General features: G+C 44.7%; 1 protein-coding gene across 3 annotated transcripts in view; it reads left to right on the top strand.

The window, feature by feature from the left end:
* Positions 1-15,788, top strand: part of atf6 (activating transcription factor 6) — a 102,890-nt gene that overhangs the window by 17,900 nt on the left and 69,202 nt on the right. For all 3 annotated transcript variants that reach the window (XR_005994546.1, XM_041840638.1, XM_041840639.2), the window contains exon 7: positions 10,063-10,235. Coding sequence is in view for 2 of the 3 variants with exons in the window: in XM_041840638.1 (XP_041696572.1) it covers positions 10,063-10,235 (173 nt within the window). In the remaining variant the exon portion in view is untranslated. The remainder of the gene's footprint in view (positions 1-10,062; positions 10,236-15,788) is intronic.

Genomic DNA, 15,788 nt, shown 5'->3' with positions numbered 1-15,788 from the left:
GAATACTGAACGCATTATTAAGAAACGCGATCTTACCTCTGAAGTTGCTACAGATTTTATTGAGTGTATGAACAAGACACATCACCTAGTCTGCCTTCCTCTTGTGATGATTTAGTTGATAACTTTAGCAAATGAAGGGCAACCATTGATGCCATAGCTCCAGTAAGGTTGAAAAAAGCCACGTCCAAACGGATGAGTGAGGAAACAAATCAATTAGAGAAAGTCAAAGTTGCAGGTCCATTATGATATTCTGAGAGAGCAACTTGGCATATACAGTGCATTCAGAATGTATGCAGACCCCTTCCCTTTTTCAAAATTTTGTTAAGTTACAGCATTATTCTAAAATGGATTAAAGAAAAAAATGTCCTCATCAATCTACACACAATACCTCCATAATGACACAACGAAAACAGGTTTTTAGAAATGTTTGCAAATGTATGGAGTATTGTGTGTAGATCTATGGAGTTTTAAAAAATTAAAACAGAAATACCTTATTTACATAAGTATTCAGACCCTTTCCTATGAGACTCGAAATTGAGCTCAGGTGCATCCTGTTTCCATTGATCATCCTTGAGAGGTTTCTACGACTTGATTGGAATCCACCTGTGGTAAATTCAATTGATTGGACATGATTTGGAAAGGCACACACCTGTCTATATAAGGTCCCACAGTTGGTAGTGCATGTCAGAGCAAAAACCAAGCCATGAGGTCGAAGGAATTGTCCGTAGAGCTCCGAGACAGGATTGTGTCGAGGCACAGATCTGGGGAAGGCTACCAAAACATTTCTGCAGCGTTGAAGGTCCCCAAGAACACAGTGTCCTCCATCATGCTTAAATGGAAGAAGTTTAGAACCACCAAGACTCTTCCTAGAGCTGGCCGCCCGGCCAAACTGAGCAATCGGGGGAGAAGGGCCTTGGTCAGGGAGGTGACCAAGAACCCAATGGTCACTCTGACAGAGCTCTAGAGTTCCTCTGTGGAGATGGGAGAACCTTTCAGAAGGACAACCATCTCTGCAGCACTCCACCAATTAGGCCTTTATGGTAGAGTGGCCAGACGGAAGACACTCCTCAGTAAAAGGCACATGACAGCCCGCTTGGAGTTTGCCAAAAGCCACCTAAAGACTCTCAGAACATGAGAAACAATATTCTCTGGTCTGATGAAACCAAGATTGAACTCTTTGGCCTGAATGCCAAGCGTCACATCTGGAGGAAACCTGGCACCATCCCTACGGTGAAGCTTGGTGGTGGCAGCATCATGCTGTGGGGATGTTTTTCAGAGGCAGTGACTGGGAGACTAGTCAGGATCAAGGGAAAGATGAACGGAGCAAAGTACAGAGAGATCCTTGATGAAAACCTGCTCCAGAGTGCTCAGAACCTCAGACTGGGGCGAAGTTTCACCTTCCAACAGGACAACGACCCTAAGCACACAGCCAAGACAATGCAGGAGTGGCTTCGGGGCAAGTCTCTGAATGTCCTTGAGTGGCCCAGCCAGAGCCCGGACTTGAACTCGATCTAACATCTCTGGAGAGACCTGAAAATAGCTGTGCAGCGACGCTCCCCATCCAACCTGACAGAACTTGAGAGGATCTGCAGAGGAGAATGGAAGAAACTCCCCAAATACAGGTGTGCCAAGCTTGTAGCGTCATACCCAAGAAGACTCGAGGCTGTAGTCGCTGCCAAAGGTGCTTCAACAAAGTACTAAGTAAAGGGTGTGAATACTTATGTAAATGTAATATTTCCGTTATTTATTTTATAATTAGCAAAAATTTATAAAAACCAGTTTTTGCTTTGTCATTATGGGGCATTGTGTGTAAATTGAATACATTTTAGAATAAGGCTGTAACGTAACAAAGTGTGGAAAAAGTCAAGGAGTCTGAATACTTTCAGAATGCACTGTCTAACACAAGGCAATTATCAATGCCAGACGGGCTCATTTTTCTAATTTGTTCACTAATAATCTGAATAATTTGAGAGTGCTCTTCTCGACCATTGATGGCCTGAGAAATCCTACCCCCGCACACCTCCTGTATGTGAACTTTCCTCCACGTCTAAATCTGATGAGTTTGCGAAATATTTTTGAGATAAGATAACAAACAATAGGCTGGGTATCAAGAAAGACCTGATGAGAAGTTTGATATGTGCCCTAGCCTACCACGCAAGGACACTATGGAGTTATATGTGCCCTAGCCTACCACGCAAGGACACTATGGAGTTATATGTGCCCTAGCCTACCACGCAAGGACACTATGGAGTTATATGTGCCCTAGCCTACCACGCAAAGACACTATGGAGTTATATGTGCCCTAGCCTACCACGCAAGGACACTATGAGCCCTGCCTCCGCAAGGACACTATGAGTTATATGTGCCCTAGCCTACCACGCAAGGACACTATGGAGTTATATGTGCCCTAGCCTACCACGCAAAGACACTATGGAGTTATATGTGCCCTAGCCTACCACGCAAGGACACTATGGAGTTATATGTGCCCTAGCCTACCACGCAAGGACACTATGGAGTTATATGTGCCCTAGCCTACCACGCAAAGACACTATGGAGTTATATGTGCCCTAGCCTACCACGCAAAGACACTATGGAGTTATATGTGCCCTAGCCTACCACGCAAGGACACTATGGAGTTATATGTGCCCTAGCCTACCACGCAAAGACACTATGGAGTTATATGTGCCCTAGCCTACCACGCAAGGACACTATGGAGTTATATGTGCCCTAGCCTACCACGCAAGGACACTATGGAGTTATATGTGCCCTAGCCTACCACGCAAGGACACTATGGAGTTATATGTGCCCTAGCCTACCACGCAAAGACACTATGGAGTTATTTTCCCTGGTTGACACAGACATGTTCAGCAAAGTGATATCACAACTTAAGCCTTCTACCTTCTTGATCCTATGCCCACCACCTTCTTCAAAAAAGCTTTTAATTGCATATCTGAAGAAGTGCAAACGACTCCCTGTTCACAGGCACTTTCCCCAAACTGCTATGGTGAAACCCTTTTTGAGGAAAAGTAATCTAGATTCTTCAGCTCTTAGCAATTTTCGGCCAATCTCCAACCTAAGCAAAATTCTGGAGGAATTGGTTTTCAAACAGCTAAAGTGCTAAAGTGCCAACTGTATAAAAAAAAAAAAATCCAATCTGGTTTTCATGCCCACCACAGCACAGAGACTGCCTTAGTAAAAATGGTAAATTATCTTAGAGCCAACACAGATGCCAAACAGCTCTCTGTCCTTGTACTCTTGGATTTAAGTGCTGCATTCGACACTGTTGACCATGATGTCCTTCTGGACAGACTGGAGAGGTGGATTAATCAAATCAAATCAAATCAAATTTTATTTGTCACATGCGCCGAATACAACAGGTGTAGACCTTACAGCGAAATGCTTACTTACAAGCCCTTAACTAACAATGCAGTTTTAAGAAAGAATACCAAAAAAAAAAAAAAAATACAATATTAAATAATACGAAATAAAAGTAACAGATAATTAAAGAGCAGCAGTAAAAATAACAATAGCAAGGCTATATACAGGGGGTACCGGTACCGAGTCAATGTGCAGGGGCACCGGTTAGTCGAGGTAATTTAGGTAATATGTACATGTAGGTAGAGTTATTAAAGTGACTATGCATAGATAATAAACAGAGAGTAGCAGCAGCGTAAAAGAGTGGGGCAATGCAAATAGTCTGGGTAGCCATTAGGGGCTAGATGCTGTTTAGAAGCCTCTTGGACCTAGACTTGGCACTCCGGTACCGCTTGCCGTGCGGTAGCAGAGAGAACAGTCTATGACTAGGGTGGCTGGAGTCTTTGGGCCTTCCTCTGACACCACCTGGTATAGAGGTCCTGGATGGCAGGAAGCTTGGCCCCAGTGATGTACTGGGCCGTATGCACTACCCTCTGTAGTGCCTTGCGGTCGGAGGCCGAGCAGTTGCCATACCAAGCAGTGATGCAACCAGTCAGGATTCTCTCGATGGTGCAGCTGTAGAACCTTTTGAGGATCTGAGGACCCCATGCCAAATCTTTTCAGTCTCCTTGGGGGGAATGTTGTCGTGCCCTCTTCATGACTGTCTTTGTGTGTTTGGACCATGTTAGTTTGTTGGTGATGTGGACACCAAGGAACTTGAAACTCTCAACCTGCTCCACTACAGCCCCGTCTATGAGAATGGGGGGCGTGCTCGGTCCTCTTCTTTTTCCTGTAGTCCACAATAATCTCCTTTGTCTTGATCACGTTGAGGGAGAGGTTGTTATGCTGGCACCACACGGCCAGGTCTCTGACCTCCTCCCTATAGGCTGTCTCGTCGTTGTCGGTGATCAGGCCTACCACTGTTATGATGGTACCTAATGATGGTGTTGGAGTTGTGCCTGGCCATGCAGTCATGAGTGAACAGGGAGTACAGGAGGGGACTGAGCACGCACCCCTGAGGGGCCCCCGTGTTCAGGATCAGCGTGGCGGATGTGTTGTTACCTACCCTTACCACCTGGGGGCGGCCCGTCAGGAAGACCAGGATCCAGTTGCAGAGGGAGGTGTTTAGTCCCAGGGTCCTTAGCTTAGTGATGAGCTTTGAGGGCACTATGGTGTTGAACGCTGAGCTGTAGTCAATGAATAGCATTCTCACATAGGTGTTCCTTTTGTCCAGGTGTGAAAGAGCAGTGTGGAGCGCAATAGAGATTGCATCATCTGTGGATCTGTTGGGGTGATATGACATGAGTGCTACAGGTTGGTAGTCATTTAGGCAGGTTACCTTAGTGTTCTTGGGCACAGGGACTATGGTGGTCTGCTTGAAACATGTTGGTATTACAGACTCAAACAGGGAGAGGTTGAAAATGTCGGTGAAGACACTTGCCAGTTGGTCAATCCATGCTCGAAGTACACGTCCTGGTAATCCGTCTGGCCCCGCGGCCTTGTGAATGTTGACCTGCTTAAAGGTCTTACTCACATCGGCTACGGAGAGCGTGATCACACAGTTGTCCGGAACAGCTGATGCTCTCATGCATGCTTCAGTGTTACTTGCCTCGAAGCGAGCATAGAAGTAATTTAGCTCGTCTGGTAGGCTCGTGTCACTGGGCAGCTCGCGGCTGTGCTTCCCTTTGTAGTCTGTAATAGTTTGCAAGCCCTGCCACATCCGACGAGCGTCAGAGCCGGTGTAATACGATTCAATCTTAGTCCTGTATTGACTCTTTGCCTGTTTGATGGTTCGTCGGAGGGCATAGCGGGATTTCTTATAAGCGTCCGGGTTAGAGTCTCGCTCCTTGAAAGCGGCAGCTCTACCCTTTAGCTCAGTGCGGATGTTGCCTGTAATCCATGGCTTCTGGTTGGGGTATGTACGTACACTCACTGTGGGGACGACTTCATCGATGCACTTATTGATGATTGATGTGGTGTACTCCTCAATGCCATCGGAAGAATCCCGGAACATATTCCAGTCTGTGCTAGCAAAACAGTCCTGTAGCGTAGCATTAACCTCTCCAGTCCAGGTTTAAATTGGTTTAACGGGTCGAGAGTTTTTTGTTACCTTTGTGGAACATAACTCTGAGAAAATAGATATAATAATAATAATAATAATATGCCATTTAGCAGACGCTTTTATCCAAAGCGACTTACAGTCATGCGTGCATACATTTTTGTGTATGGGTGGTCCCGGGGATCGAACCCACTACCTTGGCGTTACAAGCGCTGTGCTCTACCAGCTGAGCTACAGAGGACCACATGTGGACCACATGTGGCGTTCCACAAGGTTAGATTTTGGGACAGTTACTGTTCGGTTGATATTTGTTACTGCTAGGCAGCGTTATCAGAAAGCACAGCATTGATTTTCACTGCTTCACCGACGATACACAACTTTACATTTCTGCGTCACCAGAGGATTCTAGCTCGACAGATAAATTATTAGACTGTTAGTGATTTAAATACTTAGATGGCTCACAACTCCCTCCAGCTAAATCAAGACAAGACCGAGGTACTTATTGTTTGAGCCAAAGTACAGAGAGAGAATCTGGTAAAAAACCTAAGTGTTATTTTAGATTCTGAACATCAGGAATGTGACCAAAATAGCTGCTCTACCACTTGAGGAACATTGCCAAGATGCGGCCGTTTCTCTCTCAGGCTGATACAGAGAGACTCATCCATGCTTTTATTACAAGCAGGCTTGACTACTGTAATGCTCTCCTGTCTGGTCTACCCAAGAAAGCCATTGGTCAACTGCAAAACATACAGAATGCTGCAGCACGGCTACTGACCAAGACCAGACGGAGAGCACACATTACACCGGTTTTAAGGTTTCTGCACTGGCTGCCTGTGAGTTTTAGAATTCATTATAAGATTATTCCATTGTTTTTTAAATCAATCCATGATTGTGCACCCCAATACACGTCAGACATGCTTTTAAGTTATGTACCCAGTAGGTCCCTCAGGTCCTCTGGCACTGGCCTTTTAACTATCCCACAGCCTAGGACCAAGAGGCATGGAGAGGCAGCCTTTAGTTATTATGCCCCCAGCCCCTGGAATAGCCTGCCAGAGGGGGGCCAAAACTATGGACGTATTTAAGAGATCTTAAAACGTACCTTAGCTTTGCTTTTCCTCAGGGGGCTTTTTAGTCGTTCAGTTTTTGATATTATTTTGTTTTTTATCCTCTGATGTTTGTTGTGTAGTGAATATTTCAGTTTTTATTTTCATTGTTTTTATATTTTTTTCCTGTGAAGCGCATTGTGTTGCAATCCATGTCTGAAATGTACTGTATAAATAAAGCTTGATTTGATTTGGAAGCTCTACAGGGTTGGAGAGCTCTGCTCTAGATCTTCTCCTCATTTGACTTGCTAAAGGAAGCAGTCCTCATCTCCTCCGCGTTCCTTCATCAGCGATGTAGCTTTTAGTCGAAACTCATCACCATTAACACTGACAGGTCATTTAGCAGGAGACAGAGGGGAGGTGCTGTGCCAGTGTTTGTGTGTGAGGGTTGGTTCCTGGCACAGAGAGTGGGTTAGCCTCGGGTTTGACACTGCTCTGTGGGCCACAGCTGTAAACCATGGGGATGGTGTTTATAAACATGCATAGTATTGTATAACAACAGGATATATTACCGTGAGACTGCAATACAACTATTGAGAAATCTAATCATGTACACACACACACACAGACACACTCAGACACACAGACACACACACACACAGACACGCACACACACACACACACACACACACACACAGACACACAGACACAGACAGACACACATACACACACACACACACACAGAGACACACAGACACAGACAGACACAGACACAGAGACACACAGACACACACACACACACACAGACAGACACACACTCAGACACACACACACACACACACAGACAGACACACACTCAGACACACACTCAGACACACACTCAGACACACAGACACACACACAGACACACACACAGACACACACACAGACGGGGAGGTGAGGAATGTGACAGGCCATTGATCCTGATGGCTAACATCTGTCCAGTTAGCTCCTACAGGTGGGGAGAAGGGAGTTCTATTAAAGCTCAGGGGTTAATGCAGGGTTGCTGAGAGGTCAGAGGGTAGAAGGAGCTCTGGGTGCACTGACAGTACCACTGGGGAAGGGGGACCACTTTAAGAGACAGACCAGACAGTACCACTGGGGAAGGGGGACCGCTTTAAGAGACAGACCAGACAGTACCACTGGGGAAGGGGGACCGCTTTAAGAGACAGACCAGACAGTACCACTGGGGAAGGGGGACCGCTTTAAGAGACAGACCAGATGGTACCACTGGGGAAGGGGGACCGCTTTAAGAGACAGACCAGATGGTACCACTGGGGAAGGGGGACCGCTTTAAGAGACAGACCAGACTACCACTGGGGAAGGGGGACCGCTTTAAGAGACAGACCAGACAGTACCACTGGGGAAGGGGGACCGCTTTAAGAGACAGACCAGATGGTACCACTGGGGAAAGGGGACCGCTTTAAGAGACAGACCAGATGGTACCACTGGGGAAAGGGGGACCGCTTTAAGAGACAGACCAGACTACCACTGGGGAAGGGGGACCGCTTTAAGAGACAGACCAGATGGTACCACTGGGGAAGGGGGACCGCTTTAAGAGACAGACCAGACAGTACCACTGGGGAAGGGGGACCGCTTTAAGAGACAGACCAGACAGTACCACTGGGGAAGGGGGACCGCTTTAAGAGACAGACCAGATGGTACCACTGGGGAAAGGGGACTGCTGATAATAGCCAGACTGACTACCAGCTGTCACAGGTGACCAAGTGCTTTGATGTTTTTGTGGTTAGTGACTGGCGAGGAATAAACACACAAACACACCGCTTATTATTTAATTACAGCTCAATGAAGGTCACTACTCCTGTCTGTGTACAGTATATACAGTGGCTTGTGAATGTATTCACCCCCCTTGGCATTTTTCCTATTTTGTTGCCTTACAACGTGGAATTAAAATGGATTTTTTGGGGGTTTGTATCATTTTATTTACACAACATGCGTACCACTTTGAAGATGCAAAATATTTTTTATTGTGAAACAAACAAGAAATAAGACAACTTGAGCGTGCATAACTATTCACCTCCCCAAAGTCAATACTTTGTAGAGCCACCTTTTGCAGTGATTACAGCTGGAAGTCTCTTGGGTTATGTCTCTATAAGCTTGGCACATCTAGCCACTGGGATTTTTCCCCATTCTTCAAGGAAAAACTGCTCCAGCTCCTTCAAGTTGGATGGGTTCCGCTGGTGTACAGCAATCTTTAAGTCATACCACAGATTCTCAATTGGATTGAGGTCTGGGCTTTGACTAGGCCATTCCAAGACATTTAAATGTTTCCCCTTAAACCACTCAAGTGTTGCTTTAGCAGTATGCTTAGGGTCATTGTCCTGCTGGAAGGTGAACCTCTATCCCAGTTAAATCTCTGGAAGACTGAAACAGGTTTCCCTCAAGAATTTCCCTGTATTTAGCTCCATCCATCATTCGTTCAATTCTGACCAGTTTCCCAGTCCCTGCCGATGAAAAACATCCCCACAGCATGATGCTGCCACCACCATGCTTCACTGTGGGGATGGTGTTCTCGGGGTGATGAGAGGTGTTGGGTTTGCGCCAGACATAGTGTTTTCCTTGATGGCCAAAAAGCTCAATTTTAGTCTCATCTGACCAGAGTACCTTCTTCCATATGTTTGGGGAGTCTCCCACATGCCTTTTGGCGAACACCAAACGTGTTTGCTTATTTCTTTCTTTAAGCAATGGCTTTTTTCTGGCCACTCTTCCATAAAGCCCAGCTCTGTGGAGTGTGCGGCTTAAAGTGGTCCTATGGACAGATACTCCAATCTCCGCTGTGGAGCTTTGCAGCTCCTTCAGGGTTATCTTTGGTCTCTTTGCTGCCTCTCTGATTAATGCCCTCCTTGCCTGGTCCGTGAGTTTTGGTGGGCGGCCCTCTCTTGGCAGGTTTGTTGTGGTGCCATATTCTTTCAATTGTTTTATAATGGATTTAATGGTGCTCCGTGGGATGTTCAAAGTTTCTGATATTTTTTTATAACCCAACCCTGATCTGTACTTCTCCACAACTTTGTCCCTGACCTGTTTGGAGAGCTCCTTGGTCTTCATGGTGCCGCTTGCTTGGTGGTGCCCCTTGCTTAGTGGTGTTGCAGACTTTCAGAACAGAACAGGTGTATATATACTGAGATCATGTGACAGATCACGTGACACTTAGATTGCACACAGGTGGACTTTATTTAACTAATTCTGTGACTTCTGAAGGTAATTGGTTGCACCAGATCTTATTTAGGGGCTTCATAGCAAAGGGGGTGAATACATATGCATGCACCACTTTTCCGTAATTTATTTTTTAGCATTTTTTTTTAACAAGTTATTTTTTTTTCATTTCACTTCACCAATTTGGACTATTTTGTGTATGTCCATTACATGAAATCCAAATAAAAATCCATATAAATTACAGGTTGTGCAAGAAAATAGGAAAAACGCCAAGGGGGATGAATACTTTTGCAAGGCACTGTAATCTGAGTGTTGTCTGTCCCCTCCTACCAGGTGGTCCGATGGTGCTGTGCCAGCCGGCCCGGGTGCTACAGATCCACACGCCACAGGCAGTCACCGGGCACCTGGTTACCATGCCAACACTGACCCAAGAGAGGCCCGCCCCCATCGCTACGCCTTCTCCTTTGGTGTCAGTCACACTCCGCAACCCTGGCTCTGACGAAGATGTAAGTGTGTGTGTGTGTGTGTGTGTGTGTGTGTGTGTCCTGCATGTCTGTGCTCGTATGCCTCTGACTTCATTATCCTTTCCACGACAATGGAAGACTATCTCACTCTGAAGACTGTATCTCACTCTGAAGACTGTATCTCACTCTGAAGACTGTATTTCACTCTGAAGACTGTATTTCACTCTGAAGACTGTATCTCACTCTGAAGACTGTATCTCACTCTGAAGACTGTATCTCACTCTGAAGACTGTATCTCACTCTGAAGACTGTATCTCACTCTGAAGACTGTATCTCACTCTGAAGACTGTATCTCACTCTGAAGACTGGATCTCACTCTGAAGACTGGATCTCACTCTGAAGACTGGATCTCACTCTGAAGACTGGATCTCACTCTGTGGTGCTGGTTCCTCTTCACTTCAGCTCATTGATTTTAGTTCCTGGGTGAAATAAGAAAACAGAAAATGGCAGCTAGAAAGAAATTGCCACCCTTATTATTTTATGATGCTAGACGTCTTTTTTCCAGACTAACAGAAACTAGATTGGCAGCATCCAGGATTGGCAGACAGTTGAGCTTTAATGTGGATCCACATAAACGGTGCAGTGTACAGGAAATGCACCCGGTCTACAGTGGGCCATTGTTGATCATTCAGTTCAACATCCTAAAGATGTTTCTTCAGTCTCAGAAGTTGTTTTGTTCCATTCTGTTTCCCGCCTCTTGATCTGCAGTATAGGTGACGATTGCAAAATGTCAGTCAGTGTTGGAGTAATGGAACAGCTTGCTACAGTCAGTCAGTGTTGGAGTAATGGAACAGCTTGCTACAGTCAGTCAGTGTTGGAGTAATGGAATGGTAAAACAGCTTGCTACAGTCAGTCAGTGTTGGAGTAATGGAATGGTAAAACAGCTTGCTACAGTCAGTCAGTGTTGGAGTAATGGAATGGTAAAACAGCTTGCGACAGTCAGTCAGTGTTGGAGTAATGGAATGGTAAAACAGCTTGCTACAGTCAGTCAGTGTTGGAGTAATGGAATGGTAAAACAGCTTGCTACAGTCAGTCAGTGTTGGAGTAATGGAATGGTAAAACAGCTTGCTACAGTCAGTCAGTGTTGGAGTAATGGAATGGTAAAACAGCTTGCTACAGTCAGTCAGTGTTGGAGTGAATGAATGGAATGGTAAAACAGCTTGCTACAGTCAGTCAGTGTTGGAGTAATGGAATGGTAAAACAGCTTGCTACAGTCAGTCAGTGTTGGAGTAATGGAATGGTAAAACAGCTTGCTACAGTCAGTCAGTGTTGGAGTAATGGAATGGTAAAACAGCTTGCTACAGTCAGTCAGTGTTGGAGTAATGGAATGGTAAAACAGCTTGCTACAGTCAGTCAGTGTTGGAGTAATGGAATGGTAAAACAGCTTGCTACAGTCAGTCAGTGTTGGAGTAATGGAATGGTAAAACAGCTTGCTACAGTCAGTCAGTGTTGGAGTAATGGAATGGTAAAACAGCTTGCTACAGTCAGTCAGTGTTGGAGTAATGGAATGGTAAAACAGCTTGCTACAGTCAGTCAGTGTTGGAGTAATGGAATGGTAAAACAGCTTGCTACAGTCAGTCAGTGTTGGAGTAATGGAATGGTAAAACAGCTTGCTACAGTCAGTCAGTGTTGGAGTAATGGAATGGTAAAACAGCTTGCTACAGTCAGTCAGTGTTGGAGTAATGGAATGGTAAAACAGCTTGCTACAGTCAGTCAGTGTTGGAGTAATGGAATGGTAAAACAGCTTGCGACAGTCAGTCAGTGTTGGAGTAATGGAATGGTAAAACAGCTTGCTACAGTCAGTCAGTGTTGGAGTAATGGAATGGTAAAACAGCTTGCTACAGTCAGTCAGTGTTGGAGTAATGGAATGGTAAAACAGCTTGCTACAGTCAGTCAGTGTTGGAGTAATGGAATGGTAAAACAGCTTGCTGACAGTCAGTCAGTGTTGGAGTAATGGAATGGTAAAACAGCTTGCTACAGTCAGTCAGTGTTGGAGTAATGGAATGGTAAAACAGCTTGCTACAGTCAGTCAGTGTTGGAGTAATGGAATGGTAAAACAGCTTGCTACAGTCAGTCAGTGTTGGAGTAATGGAATGGTAAAACAGCTTGCTACAGTCAGTCAGTGTTGGAGTAATGGAATGGTAAAACAGCTTGCTACAGTCAGTCAGTGTTGGAGTAATGGAATGGTAAAACAGCTTGCTACAGTCAGTCAGTGTTGGAGTAATGGAATGGTAAAACAGCTTGCTACAGTCAGTCAGTGTTGGAGTAATGGAATGGTAAAACAGCTTGCTACAGTCAGTCAGTGTTGGAGTAATGGAATGGTAAAACAGCTTGCTACAGTCAGTCAGTGTTGGAGTAATGGAATGGTAAAACAGCTTGCTACAGTCAGTCAGTGTTGAGTAATGGAATGGTAAAACAGCTTGCTACAGTCAGTCAGTGTTGGAGTAATGGAGATGGTAAAACAGCTTGCTACAGTCAGTCAGTGTTGGAGTAATGGAATGGTAAAACAGCTTGCTACAGTCAGTCAGTGTTGGAGTAATGGAATGGTAAAACAGCTTGCTACAGTCAGTCAGTGTTGGAGTAATGGAATGGTAAAACAGCTTGCTACAGTCAGTCAGTGTTGGAGTAATGGAATGGTAAAACAGCTTGCTACAGTCAGTCAGTGTTGGAGTAATGGAATGGTAAAACAGCTTGCTACAGTCAGTCAGTGTTGGAGTAATGGAATGGTAAAACAGCTTGCTACAGTCAGTCAGTGTTGGAGTAATGGAATGGTAAAACAGCTTGCTACAGTCAGTCAGTGTTGGAGTAATGGAATGGTAAAACAGCTTGCTACAGTCAGTCAGTGTTGGAGTAATGGAATGGTAAAACAGCTTGCTACAGTCAGTCAGTGTTGGAGTAATGGAATGGTAAAACAGCTTGCTACAGTCAGTCAGTGTTGGAGTAATGGAATGGTAAAACAGCTTGCTACAGTCAGTCAGTGTTGGAGTAATGGAATGGTAAAACAGCTTGCTACAGTCAGTCAGTGTTGGAGTAATGGAATGGTAAAACAGCTTGCTACAGTCAGTCAGTGTTGGAGTAATGGAATGGTAAAACAGCTTGCTACAGTCAGTCAGTGTTGGAGTAATGGAATGGTAAAACAGCTTGCTACAGTCAGTCAGTGTTGGAGTAATGGAATGGTAAAACAGCTTGCTACAGTCAGTCAGTGTTGGAGTAATGGAATGGTAAAACAGCTTGCTACAGTCAGTCAGTGTTGGAGTAATGGAATGGTAAAACAGCTTGCTACAGTCAGTCAGTGTTGGAGTAATGGAATGGTAAAACAGCTTGCTACAGTCAGTCAGTGTTGGAGTAATGGAATGGTAAAACAGCTTGCTACAGTCAGTCAGTGTTGGAGTAATGGAATGGTAAAACAGCTTGCTACAGTCAGTCAGTGTTGGAGTAATGGAATGGTAAAACAGCTTGCTACAGTCAGTCAGTGTTGGAGTAATGGAATGGTAAAACAGCTTGCTACAGTCAGTCAGTGTTGGAGTAATGGAATGGTAAAACAGCTTGCTACAGTCAGTCAGTGTTGGAGTAATGGAATGGTAAAACAGCTTGCTACAGTCAGTCAGTGTTGGAGTAATGGAATGGTAAAACAGCTTGCTACAGTCAGTCAGTGTTGGAGTAATGGAATGGTAAAACAGCTTGCTACAGTCAGTCAGTGTTGGAGTAATGGAATGGTAAAACAGCTTGCTACAGTCAGTCAGTGTTGGAGTAATGGAATGGTAAAACAGCTTGCTACAGTCAGTCAGTGTTGGAGTAATGGAATGGTAAAACAGCTTGCTACAGTCAGTCAGTGTTGGAGTAATGGAATGGTAAAACAGCTTGCTACAGTCAGTCAGTGTTGGAGTAATGGAATGGTAAAACAGCTTGCTACAGTCAGTCAGTGTTGGAGTAATGGAATGGTAAAACAGCTACTGCTACAGTCAGTCAGTGTTGGAGTAATGGAATGGTAAAACAGCTTGCTACAGTCAGTCAGTGTTGGAGTAATGGAATGGTAAAACAGCTTGCTACAGTCAGTCAGTGTTGGAGTAATGGAATGGTAAAACAGCTTGCTACAGTCAGTCAGTGTTGGAGTAATGGAATGGTAAAACAGCTTGCTACAGTCAGTCAGTGTTGGAGTAATGGAATGGTAAAACAGCTTGCTACAGTCAGTCAGTGTTGGAGTAATGGAATGGTAAAACAGCTTGCTACAGTCAGTCAGTGTTGGAGTAATGGAATGGTAAAACAGCTTGCTACAGTCAGTCAGTGTTGGAGTAATGGAATGGTAAAACAGCTTGCTACAGTCAGTCAGTGTTGGAGTAATGGAATGGTAAAACAGCTTGCTACAGTCAGTCAGTGTTGGAGTAATGGAATGGTAAAACAGCTTGCTACAGTCAGTCAGTGTTGGAGTAATGGAATGGTAAAACAGCTTGCTACAGTCAGTCAGTGTTGGAGTAATGGAATGGTAAAACAGCTTGCTACAGTCAGTCAGTGTTGGAGTAATGGAATGGTAAAACAGCTTGCTACAGTCAGTCAGTGTTGGAGTAATGGAATGGTAAAACAGCTTGCTACAGTCAGTCAGTGTTGGAGTAATGGAATGGTAAAACAGCTTGCTACAGTCAGTCAGTGTTGGAGTAATGGAATGGTAAAACAGCTTGCTACAGTCAGTCAGTGTTGGAGTAATGGAATGGTAAAACAGCTTGCTACAGTCAGTCAGTGTTGGAGTAATGGAATGGTAAAACAGCTTGCTACAGTCAGTCAGTGTTGGAGTAATGGAATGGTAAAACAGCTTGCTACAGTCAGTCAGTGTTGGAGTAATGGAATGGTAAAACAGCTTGCTACAGTCAGTCAGTGTTGGAGTAATGGAATGGTAAAACAGCTTGCTACAGTCAGTCAGTGTTGGAGTAATGGAATGGTAAAACAGCTTGCTACAGTCAGTCAGTGTTGGAGTAATGGAATGGTAAAACAGCTTGCTACAGTCAGTCAGTGTTGGAGTAATGGAATGGTAAAACAGCTTGCTACAGTCAGTCAGTGTTGGAGTAATGGAATGGTAAAACAGCTTGCTACAGTCAGTCAGTGTTGGAGTAATGGAATGGTAAAACAGCTTGCTACAGTCAGTCAGTGTTGGAGTAATGGAATGGTAAAACAGCTTGCTACAGTCAGTCAGTGTTGGAGTAATGGAATGGTAAAACAGCTTGCTACAGTCAGTCAGTGTTGGAGTAATGGAATGGTAAAACAGCTTGCTACAGTCAGTCAGTGTTGGAGTAATGGGAATGGTAAAACAGCTTGCTACAGTCAGTCAGTGTTGGAGTAATGGAATGGTAAAACAGCTTGCTACAGTCAGTCAGTGTTGGAGTAATGGAATGGTAAAACAGCTTGCTACAGTCAGTCGGTGTTGGAGTAATGGAATGGTAAAACAGCTTGCTACAGTCAGTCAGTGTTGGAGTAATGGAATGGTAAAACAGCTTGCTACAGTCAGTCAGTGTTGGAGTAATGGAATGGTAAAACAGCTTGCTA

The sequence above is a fragment of the Coregonus clupeaformis genome, chromosome 20, assembly GCF_020615455.1.
Source record: "Coregonus clupeaformis isolate EN_2021a chromosome 20, ASM2061545v1, whole genome shotgun sequence".
In the NCBI taxonomy this organism is placed as follows: domain Eukaryota; kingdom Metazoa; phylum Chordata; class Actinopteri; order Salmoniformes; family Salmonidae; genus Coregonus; species Coregonus clupeaformis.
This window is presented reverse-complemented; position numbering and strand designations above follow the sequence as displayed.